At 43.0% G+C, this 17419-nt stretch overlaps 2 protein-coding genes across 2 annotated transcripts in view; one reads left to right on the plus strand and one right to left on the minus strand.

The window, feature by feature from the left end:
- The first annotated feature begins 190 nt into the window (after positions 1-190).
- PNO1 (partner of NOB1 homolog) lies at positions 191-10338 on the plus strand. The gene is made up of 7 exons (XM_032497704.1): positions 191-448; positions 688-837; positions 3438-3521; positions 3700-3760; positions 4568-4685; positions 8810-8880; positions 9570-10338. The coding sequence occupies exons 1-7, from the start codon at positions 242-244 to the stop codon at positions 9635-9637; spliced, it is 759 nt and encodes a 252-aa protein (XP_032353595.1). The 5' UTR covers positions 191-241; the 3' UTR covers positions 9638-10338.
- A 3782-nt stretch (positions 10339-14120) lies between these two features.
- PPP3R1 (protein phosphatase 3 regulatory subunit B, alpha) overlaps positions 14121-17419 on the minus strand; it is a 53413-nt gene continuing 50114 nt past the window's right edge. Inside the window, exon 6 of the mRNA XM_032497705.1 lies at positions 14121-16048. Within this exon, the coding sequence (XP_032353596.1) occupies positions 16001-16048 (48 nt within the window). The 3' untranslated portion in view covers positions 14121-16000. The remainder of the gene's footprint in view (positions 16049-17419) is intronic.

Here is a 17419-nt window from a genome sequence, read left to right on the forward strand (position 1 = left end):
TTTGGCTGCGAAGGGGCCGGAGGGAGCCTGTAAGAATCAGGCACATTTTAGGACAGCCTATCTCCCTCCCCAACAAACACACAAAATCCGGCTTCAGGCCCCCTGCGTGGGACGTCTTAGGAAAAAAGGCGGAGCCCTGGGGCTGGTTGGCAAAGGCTGGGTCCTGCGGGGTGCGCCTGCGCAGTGCAGCCCTGCACGTGTTCCAGCCGGAAGCTGGTGCAGAGGCCGAAGATTCCTGAGGATGGAAACCGAGATGGAGTCACAGAGCTCTTTGGCCGAGGACGGCTTTACCGAGGTCACCCGCAAAGGTGGTCGGCGGGCGAAGAAACGGCAGGCCGAACAGCTGTCCACGCCAGGGGAGGGCGGGGACGCGGGCCGCATGGACACCGAGGAGGCCCGGCCGGCGAAGAGGCCCGTCTTCCCGCCCCTCTCCGGGGATGGGTTCTTGGTACTGGCGGGGACGGAGGGACAGGAACGGGGCAGGGGCGAGAGGCAAGTCAAGCCGGTGGCCTCTGGGTGATGTTGAAGCTCCTGGCGTGAAGCTCTTACAGCCTGACTCTTCTTGAAGTTTAATTCGTTCAGTTAAAGCAGACTTTCTGTGGATCAGCTGTCATTGTACAACTCCACCCCGACCCCTCACCCCCATCCCTCCAGACCACTCCTGAGTTGTGTTTTGTTTTATTGTAGGGTGGGAAAGAAGAAACCAGGAAAATTCCAGTCCCAGCTAACAGATACACACCGTTAAAAGAGAACTGGATGAAGATATTTACTCCTATTGTAGAACATTTGGGACTTCAGATACGCTTTAACTTGAAATCTAGGAATGTAGAAATCAGGGTAAGGAGAATGTTAACCATTTTCAAATATGCTGCGGTTTCTCTCTCCTCCAGAGATGAAAAGGCATGAATAGGCTTTCCTTAATGGGCCTTATTTTGTTCAATGATTTTCTTGCAGTTTTTTAATAATAGTGCTTGAACCGCTCAAATGCCTTCAAAATCTGCATTCAACTTCGATATTAGTTGAATTCATAACTTGGGCCTGAGAGTGTACCAAAGTGCTGGCTATATCTTTGAATGTTTTAATAATATTCTGTGCTGTTTGAGAAAAGCTTTAATAAAGGGTTTGTCATAAACAGAAGTATGTAAATAAGCAATCAAAGTACTTTCTACCATACAGACATTTTATATTTTGATGGGTTTTTTATTTTGAGGGAGTATTATTTTGAGAATAAATTTAATTTATATATAAATATATTTATATATTTATTCATTCCATGATGTCAGCCTAAGAGACAGTTAAAATTAATTGACTTTGGGTTTCTTCTTCTGGGTGCCAATTTTGCATCAGAATCAATAACCAAAAGTAATTGTAGCTTCCTTTTTAAGGATTCATTGTCAGGACTGGTATAAACTAATCTCTGCTGAGGGACTGAAATGATGGAATAAAGCAGAGAGAGGCACTGGCCTAAATAGCTGGTGAGGTTTAAAACACAGAATTTGACAGTAGGACCCCTTTTGGTTCCTACTGCCCCTCTCACTCAGGTTTTTGTGGTTTAGTGCTAAAACATCTTTTTTCCTTTTAAGTTTCCTTTCCTTTGTTGTTTTAAATTTCCTTTCACGACTCCATCCTCTGTGCAAGAGCCAGATTAATCTTCCTAGACCACACTGCTTTTATTATGGTATCTTGGTATCTTCATCTCTGAAAGATAAAAGTTAAGGTTTTGACTGAGTTTGCCTTTGAAGCAGGTGTCTCATTCCCAAGTTCTCTCACCACCTCTTAGAACATTTATGTCCCTACGTATGGACTGATTTGCTCTCTGAAGAAGGCCCCCTCCTCCCTGCTCCCTTTTCCTTCTTATCTCAATTTCATCATCTTCCAGGGTCTATTCCAAGTTCTTTTTTTTTTTTTTTAATTGAAGTATAGTCGGTTTACAATGTTATGTTAATTTCTGGTGTACAGCATAGTGATTCAGTCGTACATAAATATATATGTTCTTTTTCATATTTTTTTTCATTATAAGATATTGAATATAGTTTCCCTGTGCTATACAGTAGGACCTTGTGGTTTATCTATTTTATGTATAGTAATATCTGCAAATCCCAAACTCCCAATTTATCTCTCCCCCCAAGTTCCCTCCCAGTAACCATGAATTTGTTTTCTATGTCTGTGAGTCTGTTTTGTTTTGTAAATAAGTCCATTTGTGTCATTTTTTTAGATTCTGCATATAAGTGGTATCATAAGATATTTTTCTTCCTCTTTCTGGCTGACTTCACTGTGTCAGGTTCTTTCTCCTTTACAGTTCACTTTTCAGTCATGTCTTCAGCATCAACTGCTATTGTCCTTAACTGTCTTATGTACTGCAGCACTACCAGTTTGGATTCCACTGTCGTTTGTTGCTACTGCTGTATGCTAGACCCGTAGTGGTACTTTGGCGGGTATGCATCATTTTGGTCTTTAGGGCAGCCCTAGGAGGTAGATGACGTACCCCATTTTAGAGATGTGAGGAAACTGGCCAAGGAGTATCCTGGCCAAAGTCATCGCTACTGGTAGGGACCTCTCAGGATCTTATCTTACAGATGAGAAAACTTAAGACCTAGGGCATTCGTGGGACTTGCCTGAGGTCACAGATAGAATTGGGACCGGGATCTAGTTTGAAATGTGCCATTAGACAGCCCTGTATGGTTTCAAAGCTGTCAAATATGGGCTCTCCTCAACTCTACTGTGAGTCTGTGTGGGAGAGGAGGAGTGATGGTTTTGGAGTCAGACCCGTGTTCACATATCAGTACTTTTTCACCTTTTGGTACTTGAGTTTCCTCAAATACAGAAGTGTTTGTATTAGTATTTAGGTTAACATGCCGGTTGGAGCCGTAGAGTGTCCACCGCCTTTGTAGTGCACATCATTTACAGGCGTGGGCATTTTATGAATGGCACCTCCTGTTTCTGTGATTCTCAAATAAACTCTTCGAGGGCAGGATCCCTGCTTAAACCAGTCTTAGTAATTAGGACTAGAGTTGTTGCTGTGGGAAAGACGCATCGGCACACGAATGATGGTTGAGGTCAGGGAGTTAGATCAGGACTCCCAGGGAGACCGCACTGGAGAAGAGAAGAGGGCCAGCTTGGGTGGGGATAGGCTGAGGTCGGAGGTCCTTCAGAATGGGGGCGACTGGGCTGTGTCAGAGGAAGTAACGCCAGGGTCAGATCAGCCATTTGAACAGCCTTTGAGGGGCACTGCCCAGCGCTGGAGCCAGCAGAGTATTGTTTTGAAAATTAAGCACAGTACTTACCTCACCAAAAACTGGGTTGTAGAGGATATACTGGGGATGGGTGGTAGTGAAGGCAATTACAATAGTGGGAAAGGTCAATCTTAGTCGTTTGTTAGGATTTTACCATTTTTCATTCCCAGCTATAACTTGTGCCTTTTTTTTTTTTTTTAACAGACCTGTAAAGAAACCAAGGATGTTAGCGCTCTGACGAAAGCAGCTGATTTTGTAAAAGCCTTTATTCTTGGGTTTCAGGTGGAGGTGAGTGATCTCATCTGAAGTGGGGGCTTGAAAAATACACCATGTGAATGTTTCAATGGATTGGGGCTTTTTTTTTTAGTTTGCGTTTTCTGCTTCTGCAGTTTGTGAATGGTAGCTGAACACTCATTCTCAGGTGCCCGAGTGGCAGGGCTTCACAGTATTTATTTCTGTATTGTAGGACGCACTTGCCCTCATCAGGTTGGATGACCTCTTCCTAGAGTCTTTTGAAATTACAGATGGTGAGTGTGTGCTGGTCTTTTGTGGAATACTAGACAGTGCTTTTGTATTGCTGACTCTGTATTGTGTGTGAGTCTTAGCTTTCCAACAACATCAATTGAGCTGCATTATTTACAGCTTTTTAAAAAAATGTATATTTTGTGTCTTTTAGTAGAGAAGTTTGGTTAATGATTAAGCTTTTTAAAAAAATTATTTTATTGAATTATAGTTGATTTACAGTGTTAGTTTCAAGTGTACCGCAAAGTGATTCAGTTATATGTATACTTACTTTTTTTTCAGATTCTTTTCTATTTTATGTTATTACAAGAAATTGAATGTAGTTCCTGGTGCTATACAGTGACTTGTTGCTTAGCTATTTTATATATAGTAGTGTGTATCTGTTAATCCCAAGCTCCTAATTTATTCCTCCCCTGCCCTTTTCCCTTGGTAACCATAGTTTGTTTTTTGTGTCCGTGAGTCTATTTTTGGTTTGTAAATAAGATTTATATCATTTTTTTTTAGATTACACATATAAGTGATATTATCTGATATTTGTCTTTCTCTATCTGACTTACTTCACTTAGTATGATAATCTCTAGGTCCATCTATGTTGCTGCAAATGACATTATTTTATTATTTTTTATGGCTGAGTAGTATTCCATTGTATAAAAATACCACATCTTCTTTATCCAGTCCTCTGTCAATGGACATTTAGGTTGCTTCCATGTCTTGACTCTTTTAAATGGTATTGTAAAATATTGTAAAACTTTTTGTGGAAGTGGGTGGTGCTGGAATGGCTTCCATCTTGAGGTTTTGTGTTTCTCATTTAGTGAAGCCCTTAAAGGGAGATCACCTGTCTAGGGCAATAGGAAGAATTGCTGGCAAAGGAGGAAAAACCAAGTTCACCATAGAGAATGTGACCCGGACGCGGATAGTCTTGGCTGATGTGTAAGTATGTGATCCTGAGAAAATTGTTGTCATATCTGTATGTGATCTTTTACTGGTTTCAGAAAGTCCTAAGCGTTGTGTTTTATGTATCATGTTGCCACTAAATGCCAGTATGTGGTTCTGGATGAGTAAGTAGTTGCCTACTTTGAAAGCAGATTAAGTTAGTTGAGAAAATCTTAGAAGTTACCACTTTTTTCTCAATTAGCAATGAAGGAGATGGTTAGAATCACTATTAAAAGAAATTACATGACAGGTGAAGATTTAAATAGTATCTTGGGAATCTGTTAAATCAGTAGAGGAGAGCGAGGAGTGTGTTAAATGCCATTGTGAGGCTTTCCTTAACAAAGATTTATATATGTGTATATATGCAAGTGTGTATGTATATATAAACACACACACATATGTAAAGGCCTTTCACAAAAGAAAGGCAAGAATCGCACGTTGGGTGAAAACGGGAGGGCGGTTATATGTGAACATATATAAGATGATATGGGATTAAAATAAGGGTGCAGGAAGTCAAGCTGGGATTACCCTTCTATGTCCAGTGCTGACGCTGCCCCATTGCCAGGCTGGGTGACTGGCAGATGGCTCAGATTATATAATGCCGGGAAGTTGGGAAACCAAGCGGTGGGCTTGAGAGGAGGAGGGACCCGCCTGCTACTGAAGCCAGCAGTAATTTTACTCAAAAATCATCTCATCTTTGCTGTAAATGGAGGGGCTCACTATTATTTGGAATCTAAATTTTAGACAAATTTTTTATACTTTAAGTATTAAACTGTTAACACTCCATGGGTGGCCCCGTCTGCTGAAGACAGGTGTGTGATAATTTTGACCTTCTATGACTTGAGCCTAGAGTTGGGACTATGGAGCCATGGGAAAAGCCTGTTTGAACTAGAAATGTCAAAAATTTTGAAACGTGTACCGCATTTTAAAATATCAAATATAGCCCTAAAGGCTTTTGTAAATTTAGAAGTTTAAAAATGTAACTGATTTGCTAGTCAAATTATGGGTAATACATTACATTAAATTCACGACTTAAAATTTATATATCTAAGGCTTAACATAACATGTACTAGTTAAACTAATCTTTTTAAGTAGCTTTATTGCAGTTTGATTCACATCCAGTAAAATTCACCTGTTTTAAATCTGCGAGTTTTTGGCAAATACTCTGTTAGTCCTGTGATTCCACCTTGTCCGTGTTTGCAGTCCCACCCCAGTCCCACGCAGTCACTGGTTTTTCTGTCACTGTGGGTCTGCCTTTTCTAGAAATTCATATAAATGGTAATACACAGTATGTAGTCTTTGACGTCTGGCTTTTTCTTCTTTTTTTTTTTTAAATAGAGTGTATTTTATGGGTCCCTTTTGGGGGGTGGTAATTAGGTTTGTTCATTTATTTAAATGGAGGTACTGGGGAGCGTCTTTTCATTAGCGTGCAGTTTCAGGTTTCTCCACCTTGTTGAGTGTTAGCCGTAGGTTTTGTCATTGCCGTGTACAGGCAAAGACGTACTGTCTTGTAGTTCTTGCTGTAAGACATGCACTGACTTTAATTGAAAATCGACATGTTCCAAGATGTGTATTAATTACGATTAGCCATGAGCTGGACTGTTGTGCATCTATAAATGTCATTTTTGATGAGTTGCTAATAATCTGGTAAAAATGCAGTGTGATGTGAACACGATGTGAAACTGAACACGATCTGTTCTGGAGACGTTCAGTGTATCTGATGGGAAGTAGTGTTGCCTCTACATCCTGAGACCGACTCTCCTTTCCAGCAACGTTGCTGTGGTGGTTGTGTTACTTACGTGCTCTTGCTGTCTCTGTTTCCTCATCTTGCCTGCTCTCTTTCAAAGGATTTTGTTTTTATCAGTTAGACATACACATATTTGAAAAAGCCAGAGATGCCCCCTGTCCATAGCCACCCCTCCCAGAGGGGGTTTCTACTCTTCAAGTTCAGCTCTTTTAGCTAATTTTAAAAAATTCTTCATCTCCATATTTCCAAATGTCTTCAGATACCAGCTTCATTTTTTTCCTCAGATTCACTGTTGCCTTTCTCCCATGAAAGATGAAGATTTAGCTTTTCCAGTCCTCTGCCCTCGTCACCCCCGTACTCAGCCCTTCTAACAGTCCAGTTTGCCCACTCCTCCCCGCCCTCCCCATTCACCGTGGGTTTTGTTCGACCCATGCTCAGTGTTACCTGAGTATGCAGTCGGCGCTCAGAGTGGTTAACGGCTGAGGCTGAGCCAGGCGGCATTCTGTGATTACTTAATCTGTCCTTTGCAGCTTTGTTTTCACAGTCATTTTTAGCGTGCCTGTGTGCTCTGTTAATATTTCAGCGTACTCATTCAGTAGAAAGCTGCGCACTGTGTGTGTCTTTGCTTGGTGGACTCAGGTGCACGAAGCAGTTCCGGAACCTCTCCTGGAGCCTTCTCTTCCAGAAGCTCTGGGACCTACCCTCTGTCCACACACAGCGGCCATCCCGGCTTCTGCTTGCACCTCTGCCCCTTCGAGGTCGGAAGCCCTTGGTCCTTGGCTCTTTGTCCCGCAGCCTCCCTGTTTTGGCGGCACACGTAGTCTGGGTGCTAGCCCATCATAGGAAGTACGCTTTTTAAGCCCTAGTTCTGGAGGTGTCTGCTGCTCCGGCCAGGCTTACAGTTCTGTTGGAAATCATTTCCCTTCAGAATTCCCTTTGGTGACTCCATCTTCTAACCCTGCTGTTCAGTTGTCTTAATGTCCTGTCCTGGAGTCAGGAGTGTGTGAAAATTGCTTTTCTAATATCGCCGGTTTTGTCTTTGTTGTTTTTATTCTTTTCTCCCTGCGATTCCCATTTTTCTAATGCTTTCTTCCCCTTGCTGGTTGTGGCTTCTACTCTCTTGTGTTAGATTCTGGTTCCTCGGTGTGGGCGTCACAGGGTAAGCGTGGGCCGTCAAGAGCAGAGGAGCAGCCCTGGGCTCACGGCGCGTGGGGGCTGGTGGGGGGTGGCTGGTGGATGGGAGGCTTCACTTTGGGTGATTGCCAGCCTGTTGCTTTGGGGAAGCCCCCCGGATGTCAGTATCTTTAGTCTTTCTTATTGAGCAGGTCAGGTTCCCCGGAGAAGTATGCTCCAGTCTCTTTGCTGGCAGACTTACAGAGCCCAGCAATGGAAGACAGTTGGAAGCCTTAGTGTTCATTGTGCACGTTTGCTTGGCGTTGCCCCGGTTTTCACCACGGCGCCCCCACTGCAGCTGGGCCTGGCACTCCCGGTCCAGACCCCAGGTCTTCCGCCTTCCCCAGTGAGCAACACCCCCCTTCACTTTACCAGAGTTCCAGAGGGGTGGTTGGGTGCTTGCCTGGTTGCACAAAGTTGGGGGAAAAAATCTGGGGATCGTCTTCAACAGACTTTACCTAATCCTCTTGTTTTTCGTCTCACTTTTACCCCCAGTTTCAGAAATGCCTGAGCCTGCGTGGGGAGAGGTTCTGCTTGACGCTCCCACTGCAGACTTCAGGGTCAGTTTACTACTGAGTTGACTGGTATTTTGGAAGATGGGCTCCGAAAAGCAAAATGCTGTATTGTCAGTGTGACTTGAGCCACGCAGCAAGGAGTGCCCGTTAACAAGGTCTTGGTGACCCTCAGTGAGCAATGAGGAAGCTCAGTCTTTCGAAAGCTCTCCAGTTGAAATCCAGCTATGTTTTAATTAAGTACAATTCTGTTGGAAATCATATCCCAGCACCACACGTTTCATCTTGGACAGGTTTTTTGATTTCTCAGATACGTTTTTCCTCATTGTAAAGTGGGAATAACTTGTGCCTAACGCAGCTCGGCGAGGATTAAACGAGCTTGTGTGTGTTAGGCCCCAGCACGTGGGGAGCACTCCCTGGAGGGGAGCCCTTGTTCACCAAGATTCTGAAAGAACTTAGTGTTTGTGTTTTTATTTTTTATATGTCTTTTCTCATAATTTTTTATTGGGATGTAATTCACATATCAAACTTCTCCCTTTCAGAGTGGTTTTTAGTGTATTTACAGAGTTATGCAACCATCACCACCGCCTTTATTTAGGGATCTGTTATCTGTTAGGAGTTTCCAGAATATGGGGCTTAGTTAAGGAAATGCCGTCTGTTGCTGACTTGTCTCACTTTATCTCTTGCAGGAAAGTGCACATCCTTGGTTCCTTCCAAAACATCAAGATGGCAAGGACTGCCATTTGCAACCTCATCCTGGGTAACAGCAGCTTCCCCCTTTGTGGTTTCCTCCAAGAGAAAAGAACAGAGAATTTCAGAACTCAGATCACGTTTGCAAATCATTTTAGGGTCAGGGTGACATTTAGAGGAAGCAAGGAGAAACTCTTGGGGGTTGGCAGGTGTGGGCCCAGAGGAAAAGGAGGAATGTTTTTGCTTGTATTCCATCTTCTCTTGGCTCCACTTAAATCCAAGAGAAAGGGTTTACTGAGTTAGATTGTGGCTTCACCACTTTCCCTTGATGAAGTGCACAGGAGAGCCCGTCAGAGTAGCAGACAGCACTGTTTCAGGTCCAACCGAAAGGGAGCTGCTGGTCAGCATCGGTCATCTTAGTTGACCCACTTCGCCCCACTTTCAAACCGCAAAGCGCAGTCACTTCTGACCGGAGCCGCAGGGGTTGCTCAGGAAACGCCTGGGGTCTGCCCTGGGCCTGGGTCTGGCTGACCAGCTGCTTTGGGAAATATTTTGACAACTCGGTGCCTTTGGCTCTTAGGGTTTAAAATGTTTTAGGGGGAACATTTGTGTATAGTTTCCTTTATGGTTCTTTGTTGATTTAAGGTAGGTCCAGTGGAAAATGTCCCTGTCCTTTTTGGAGTTGTAGACCATTTTCCATGTAGCCTCTCTATATGTGAGTATATTTGTATAAATAAGCTTTTTTATCTTCTTCTGCAGGAAACCCTCCATCAAAGGTGTATGGCAACATCCGCGCTGTGGCCAGCAGAGCAGCAGACCGATTCTGATTTCAAATCAGACTTTCCATCTTGTCTTTGGACTCTAGAGAAAAAGGCCTTACTCTATACAACTGGTCACCAGACACCACGTGAAGAGCTTTTCAGCCATGAGTACCATTACTAGACATTAAGTATAATTCATCATTTTTTCCATTTTAAATCACATGTAGCAGATTTGCAGTTTATAATTCTCTCATTTGGAGAGAAACTTCTTATTTTAAAAAAACAGTTCAGTATCAATATCTAAGGTTTTTATTTATAAATATATAACTTTTTATAAATTTATAAGCATTTATTCTCTATGAGTTGTAATTAAAAGAATTATCCCAGAAAACCTCTCTGAATCGTGACCCTTAATACTGGGTGGTGTGTGAATACGTTAGAATCAGGTCAGAAGCAGCAGTTTGGATACACTCTGTGGACCAAAAAACGCTAATCTTTACTCCTGTTTTTGCAGTTTGTAAACTTAAAATTTAAGGCTACATCACAAGGTTGACACGAGGAAAGAGTTTTATTTTTTAAACAGGAATTTAATGAAAGCAGCCTGACCTTACCAGGGTTGGGTCTATTTTTCTGTGTAGTATGTAATAAAAGAATGTTTTTACCCCCAAGAAAACGATATTCTGAAAACCCTGCAACAGAGTGTTTTAACAAGTGTCTGCATCTTTTTAATGAATGGAACTCACTTCATTAAACTGTGATTGTGGTACTGTGTTCTCTTATCCATCTCTGCGACCCTGGGCCAAAACTTTTCAACTTGAGTGATGAGAGTATTAGAAAGTACAGGGAAGAGCTATAAAAAGTATTCTTGATAAGTAGCTGCCATTTCCTTCCTGTCAGTTCTGTGCGCCACCGTCCCAGACTGGCTGGTACCCTGCACTGGGGTTAGATACGCGTCCATCTGACAGTGGGAATTCGATGGGAAACTGCAGGAAAGTTCTCCCGGCGGTCATGTTTTCTCTTTCAGCGACACGGCAGCATGGAGAGAGTGTGTGTACAATGGTATCAAGTCTTTCTACTTTAGGAACAGGAGGGATTTGTTGGGACGTACTCTGGAGTCTGCACAGGCTTCGGGAGGTGCTTGCCCACCCCCTGCTTTGCCCAGGATGATGTTCAAAATTGTGACTGCTTAGGGTGTACCTTCCTGAGGAAGGGTCCACAGTTTTCATCCCTTGGACTGAAATGAACCACTGCCAGGTAACCATAGATGTTTTGTGTTTACTTTTAAGGAAAGAGCATAATTTTGACTGGGAAAACTTGGGTTTTGTTATCTATGTTAAAGTGAAATCATGATTTCATATTGTTTGAATTTATTTCCTTTTGAAGACTTCGTACATAATTAGAGAACTATTGGTAATACAAGAGAGTACATATATTTCTCTGGCAGTTGCTCAAATTTGCAATACTGAACTTGTACTGATTTGAGTTTTGGGCCTCTCCCTGGTCGGTCATTTCTTGCTGTCCCCCAGGGAATCAGTACTACTTGAAAGGGAAACAGTGTTAGAGGAAACCCAACGAATTCTTGGCACAGGAATGATGAAGAAGAGAGAGAGGTGATGGCTGACTGCGTCAGCAGTAGCCAACCTACACTGGATCAGACCACTTCTTGAAAGTCTAAGGCCCGGACACTAAGTCTAACACCAGATACATTGGCCGTGCTTACCTGTATTTCTGTGCCATTTGTCATGCTACACAGGGGTTATTTTTGTGTCTGCTTCCCGCCCTAAAGCCTCTGATCTTTGGATGTTCAGAATCTAGTACAATTTTTGACATATCAGATAATAGTTCATTTACATATTTATGGATAAATTGGCTGGGGGATGTGCATGAAAGGGGAGTATTTTCTTAGCTCTTCAGTGACTGATGAGGGAGGAGAACTTGGCATTTTCTCCTAGTCACTCCAGCAGATTTGGGCTCCAGCCCTCATGCTACCTCCCTACAAGGAAGATAGCGCACAGGAAAGCTCATGTTCATTGAGCGCCTGGGAAAGACCTAATTTTCTTGATTCCAGAGCCGTTGGACAGCACGCTTAGTGTCAGATGACTGAAAGTATACGGTGACAGCGTCTGGAACCTTCCTACAACTTGCAAAATACTTGTACTGTACAAGTGTTAATTTCTCATGTGGTCAGAGACACCACTAATCTTCGGGAGGTTTGGGAGAGCAAGGACTCACTGAGATTGATAACGCCCAAGGGAAGTGAGAGGCTGACGTGGCGATGGACTCGAGTGAGCCAGTGTAACCAGAGGCTTCAGAGCATGTGGGGAGTTTTGAAGACAGGATTGTTTGAAGACATACGAGCATGAACACCGTTTCTTTCTTTGTGCTAAGTCCTGTAAAGTATCCAGAAAGACTGACACTCTTTTTCTACCATCCTGTCTGCTCTTTTCAACTGGTAAAATACACACGATTCACTGTTGTAACCGCTTCAAAGTGTACAGCTCGGTGTTACGTACATTAACGTCGCTGTGCAACCATCCGCCACCTTTCATCTGCAGAACTTTCCCAGGTGACGCTGTTCCCATTCAGCACTCCCTATTTCCCCCTCCTCCAGGCAGGCCCTTGGCAACCACCATTCTACTTTGCCTATGAATTTGACAACTCCCAAGAACTTACGTGTAAATAGAATAATACAGTATTTGTTCTTTTGTGAGTGGCTTATTTTTCTTAGCATGTCTTCAAGGTTCATCCATGTTAATAGCATGTGTCAAAATTTCCTCATTACTGACTACTAAGCCATTGTATGTATAGACCACATTTTGATTATCCGTTCATCTGTCGTGGACACTTTGGGCTACTGTGAATAATGCCACTGTGAACATGGGTGTACAAATGTCTGTTCTAGCCCCGATTGTCACTTCCCTTGGGTATGTACCCAGAAATGGAATTGCTGGGTCATATGGTAATTCTGTGTTTAATATTTTGAGAAACTATTGTACCATTTCCTACAATGACTACCATTTGACATCCCCACCAGCAATGCACAAGGGTTCCAATTTCCCCATCTCCTTACCAACACTTTTATTTTGCTAACAGCAAAGCTAATGGGTATGAAGTGGTATCTTGTGGGTTTTATTTGCGTTGCTACAGACTAGTGATAAATCTTTTCACGTGCTGTTGGCCATTTGTGTATCTTCTTTGGAGACAATGTCTGTTCAAGTCCTTTGCTCATTTTTTAATCAGGTGGGATTTTTTGTTTTGGGGTTGAAGTTCTTTATATATTCCAGACAGCAATGTCTTATCAGGTATGTGATTTACAAATATGTTCTCCCATCCTGCAGATTACTGCTTCATTTTAAGTCATCTTTTCTCCTCTTGAGACCCCTAGAACTAGGTAAGGATAGGGAGACCTAGGGCTTAAATGTATCTATTAGTTTAGCTTAACTAATCTATACTCTTAGGATGATCTAGAGCCAAAGAATACAGTGCCTGGGAACAAGCGCATACCTGACAATATGGGTGTTGTGGGTATGAACACCCCCAGCAACCTGTAGCTCATCTGGGTCAGGTACGTCTCTCCTCCGTACAAGAATCTCAAGTGTGCATTGCAGTGCTCAGCACGGAGAAGGAATCCTGCAAGGCTGTGGAATGAATGACTCCAAAGAATACTGATTTTTACCTTTTATGAAGAATGACAAAGTACTGAATAGAATTTAATGTAAAACCACAACCTGTATAAACAAGCTGTCTCATTACCTAATTCATTATTTACTGAGCAAACACTTAAGAGCTAGGTAGAATTCTAGACAAGTCTGTCAGTGAGCAAGGGACAGAAATCCCTGCCCTTGGGGAGCTTTCATTCGTTTTAATAACCAGGGAAGACAAATATGAAAATACTGAAATGAATCATGTCAGAAGAGATCAGTGCTACAGAAGAAAACCAAGTGGGATAAAAGAGAATCGGGTGTACTGGCATGTTTCAACAGGGGGGCCAGGAGAGTTCCTGCTGAGCCAGGACATCGCTGGAAGCCTTGGAAGCATTGGCTGGGGCGGCTGGGGCACATCCTCTGCGGAAGAGGCAGTGCAAAGCTGACGGGGGAAGGAAGCCAGAGGCTCCTGGGAGCGCAAGGAGGCCAAGGTGGCTAGGGCAGAAGGAGGGAGAGTGGATAAGGGCGAGAGGCTGGGCTCGCAGGTCGTGCAAACTTGTGTTTGCACCCAGTGACAAAGCACACTTGTCTTACTCATGGCTTTCAGTCAAAGACCAGATGTCAACTGATCAGTTTTAAGAAATACAAAAGAAAGATAAAGGACTATCTTCAATGACGGAGGGAAGCCAAAAGACCACTGTGAATACACTCAACCAAGTTTCAAATATTTTATTTTCTTATTCATATAGTATGAAGTTTTCTAAAGATCCCACAACATGATGTTTCATGCAGAAGAAAAACTAAACATTCAACATAAACCATCCCTCCCCCACCCACCCACACACGCTAAAAAAAGAAAGAAAACCCCATTCCCCAGTAAGGAAATAATGTTTGCACTATTTTTCTGTAACGCCAGCCAAGATATGCACAAGCAAGAGAAATAGAAAGCATTTGCTAAAATATTTGTAACAAATACTTATGTACAAAAAATTCACAAAAGACTAGTCCCCCCTTGAAGCAGAGCACATGGCAGTTGACACTGGAACAGATCAAACCACTGGCTGGGGTTATAAGCCACGTACTGATCCAGAGGAAGAAAGTTACGTGTAGTGGAGATTTTCAGTCTGAACATGAACATTTCCAAAGTTTGGCAACATTATGTTTTAAAATTATGCAAATTATGTAAACAAGAGGTACATTTGAAATCGATCTACATGCAAAACTCCATGTCATGCAAGGACACCAAGCACCGGGACTTCTCTCCCAGACAGAGCCCACGGCGTGCAGCACTCAGTTGAAGGAACAGCGCGGGCAGGCGGGTGTGCCCAGGGTGACATTCTTTCACCTTGATCCGACCTGCCCTTCCCCACTCGTGATGAGAAAACCAGTTTCCTAGAAAAGTCTACAGGGAAAGACTACAGTCCTACAAAGCTAACCAGAATGTCGTCTTCCAGCCAACAGTACCTTTGCAGAAGAGGGAAGGGATGGTACCAAGAGGTGGAGCACGGCTCACTACTTTTATGTCACACACATTTATGATGTCACCTGTTACATATGCGGGCAAATCAAGAAAACCCCCATGCACTCTCCCTATGCCTTGTGGTAAAGAAATGTAAGAGGGATCAGTTCGGGCATAATTTTGCTCTTTTGTGGGATACAGATTACTAAGGTTTCTCCCGCAAGCCTTAAGCATATGTGGGTGAACGGAGACACATGCACGGTAAGTATCACCAGTTTTTCAGATTAGCTGCAGTCTCTTGAAACACAGAAGGGAAATTTCTGGCTCAAACGTAAGCTTAATGACAATTTGCCATCCATGTAATGAAACAAATAAACAGACATCCTAAGCAGTTCCATGATTACTTCAGGAACTCTTATTAAGTTGTTGTCTAAGATAAATCAGGATTGCCTCGGACAGCTTCTGTCCTTTACGAATAAAATCACAACTAAGCTACGCTCACTCGGGGACATCTAAGCATGTGATGGCTCCTAGCCGTGAAGTGACAGGATGAAGCGGCCGCACGCTCCGCGCAGCCACGCTGGGAGCGGACAGGAGCGGGCTCCCGGCGGCGACGCCGGCCACACGCCCTCCCCCAGCAGAGACGCGGTGACAGCCGCTCGGGGCGAGGCCCAGTCCCGGGGAGGATGCCGCAGGTATAAATAAAGCTACACACTCCTCGGTTACAAAAAAGTCATCAAGGTAAATGATAAGATGGTAACAAATGCTTTGTCAATCTCTCAAAGGAGAAAGCGCAGGAGAAAGAAATCAGCTGGCCTGACCCCCGGCTCACATTGTACAGTCTTCCACCTACACACAAAACGGTGTGAAATAAAAGTAAGGGTGTCTGATGTTCTGCTTGGCACTTCTGTACTCTATCGTTTTGTTTCTGAATCAAGTATATTAAATTAAAGCCAACCTACTACACATATAGAAAGCTACATATATCTATATATAAATATTTACATATGTATATATAGATACTTTCTTGTTATAAAAGATGAAGAAAAATAAATTAAAAAGCCAACCCCTTCCCTTTCTTCACCACATTGATATGCTCCTTTCATGGTGCTGTCCTTCAGACCTTACAGTGCTACACTGAGTTATTGAGAGGGTAAGAGTTCAATAACACTTAGTTGGCTTTATGAGGCTCATGTTGGAAAATGTGGCTTCACAGAGAAAAATACTTCCATTTAAATACACAGAGAGCATTGCTGGACGTCTTGAGCAGATCTTCAGAGATGGAGAAGAAAGCAAAAGTGTTGGGCGGTACTCTTTAAAGAAGAGTCACACGTCTACCACCATCTTTTTGTGGATGTCTAGGCCGCCTACAACCTGCAACAGACGGAACAAATCACACTTGACCACGTCCCAGGAACTCCTTTTTACTAGTCTAACCACCTTATCAAAACTACAGTTTAAAAAAAAAAACAAAACCTACTACTTTAGCCATTTCCAGAAGCTGCTGCTGTTTTTTAAGCTTGCATTGCCTTCTGGTGGAATTCTCACAGCTTCTCTCTCCCAGGATAACAGGCATCTTTTTGTGTTCTAGCACAAGGGCTCGCAAAATTTTCTGTCAAGGGCCAGGTAGGATATTTTAAGCTTTGTAGGCCACGTACAGTTTCTCTTAAATTTTCTTCTACTTTTTTTTTTAGACAACATTTCAACATGTAAAAAACTTTCTTAGCTCAAGAACATACAAAGCCAGCCACAGGCACGATCTGGCCCACTCTTTAGCCGGCCAACATGGCCCTTAGTCATTTAATGTTAAATGGTAACCAGATGTTCCCATAAAAATTGTAAAAAACCAAATATGAGCTTCACTGTCGGTCTGTCCTAGAAGGTACCAAAAAGTACCCGATGAATAAAATTCTCTGCCCATTCTCTTTCCAGAGTCAACACACGCAGGTTGTTACAGACAGCTCAGTGGATACCGACAGGGCACTCTGAAAGTGCGATCACCTGCGCTACTATTCGGGGGATAAGTTTTAAGTATAACCTACTCAGAGAAAGTCAGTCCATCATGAATGTCCACAGCACGATGAATTTTCAGACTGAACACCCAAGGGACCAGCACCCAGGGCGTCGCCAGGGCTCTCCCACGGCCCCCACCCCGCACCGGCCACCTCCCTCTGGCCAGGCCACGACACACAGGCAGTCATTAGCAAGAGTTTAACACCATGGGTTAGCTTGATCTGTTTTATATGTTGTAAATGAAGCTTTTCGCATCTGGCTTGTCTCACTCAGCATTATGTATGCGAGATGAATCCATGCTGTTGAGTATACTTGTGTCTGTAATAATTATTTTTAAACATTTAGTTTTTATTTGAAAAGTAAAGCTTAAACAACCAACTAGATCTACAACTCCTGCTATGAAAGGCGCAGTTTGCTACCCTGCCCTCACTCTCTATTTCTTTTTACCTAGATGCAATTATCCAGAATCTTCTGTAATTTTCAGTATTTACCTACGGGTCTCCAAATAACATTCCTGCATTGCTTTTTCTCAGATTTAAAGCTTAGGCATTATCCACTGACTTCTCACCACAGAAGGTGAAGATTTAACTTTCACACAACCTCTCCCTTCTATCTCCTACCCCAGATACCTCCCACCTCTCTCACACTTCAAATAGCTGTGTTTTTTTTCATCTGACAGAAATTCAGCATTTTATTTATGACTATGTAAAATACTCCTTATAGCAGAAAAGA

The sequence above is a fragment of the Camelus ferus genome, chromosome 15 (genome assembly GCF_009834535.1).
Source record: "Camelus ferus isolate YT-003-E chromosome 15, BCGSAC_Cfer_1.0, whole genome shotgun sequence".
Taxonomy (NCBI): domain Eukaryota; kingdom Metazoa; phylum Chordata; class Mammalia; order Artiodactyla; family Camelidae; genus Camelus; species Camelus ferus.

Excerpts from the sequence above, each read along its gene's own strand:
- PNO1 (XM_032497704.1), top strand. The coding sequence starts at position 242 with ATGGAAACCGAGATGGAGTCACAGAGCTCTTTGGCCGAGGACGGCTTT. Across the intron at positions 3,522-3,699 it reads TTCTTGGGTTTCAGGTGGAG|GACGCACTTGCCCTCATCAG; the intron begins GTGAGTGATCTC and ends TCTGTATTGTAG. Across the intron at positions 3,761-4,567 it reads GTCTTTTGAAATTACAGATG|TGAAGCCCTTAAAGGGAGAT; the intron begins GTGAGTGTGTGC and ends TTTCTCATTTAG.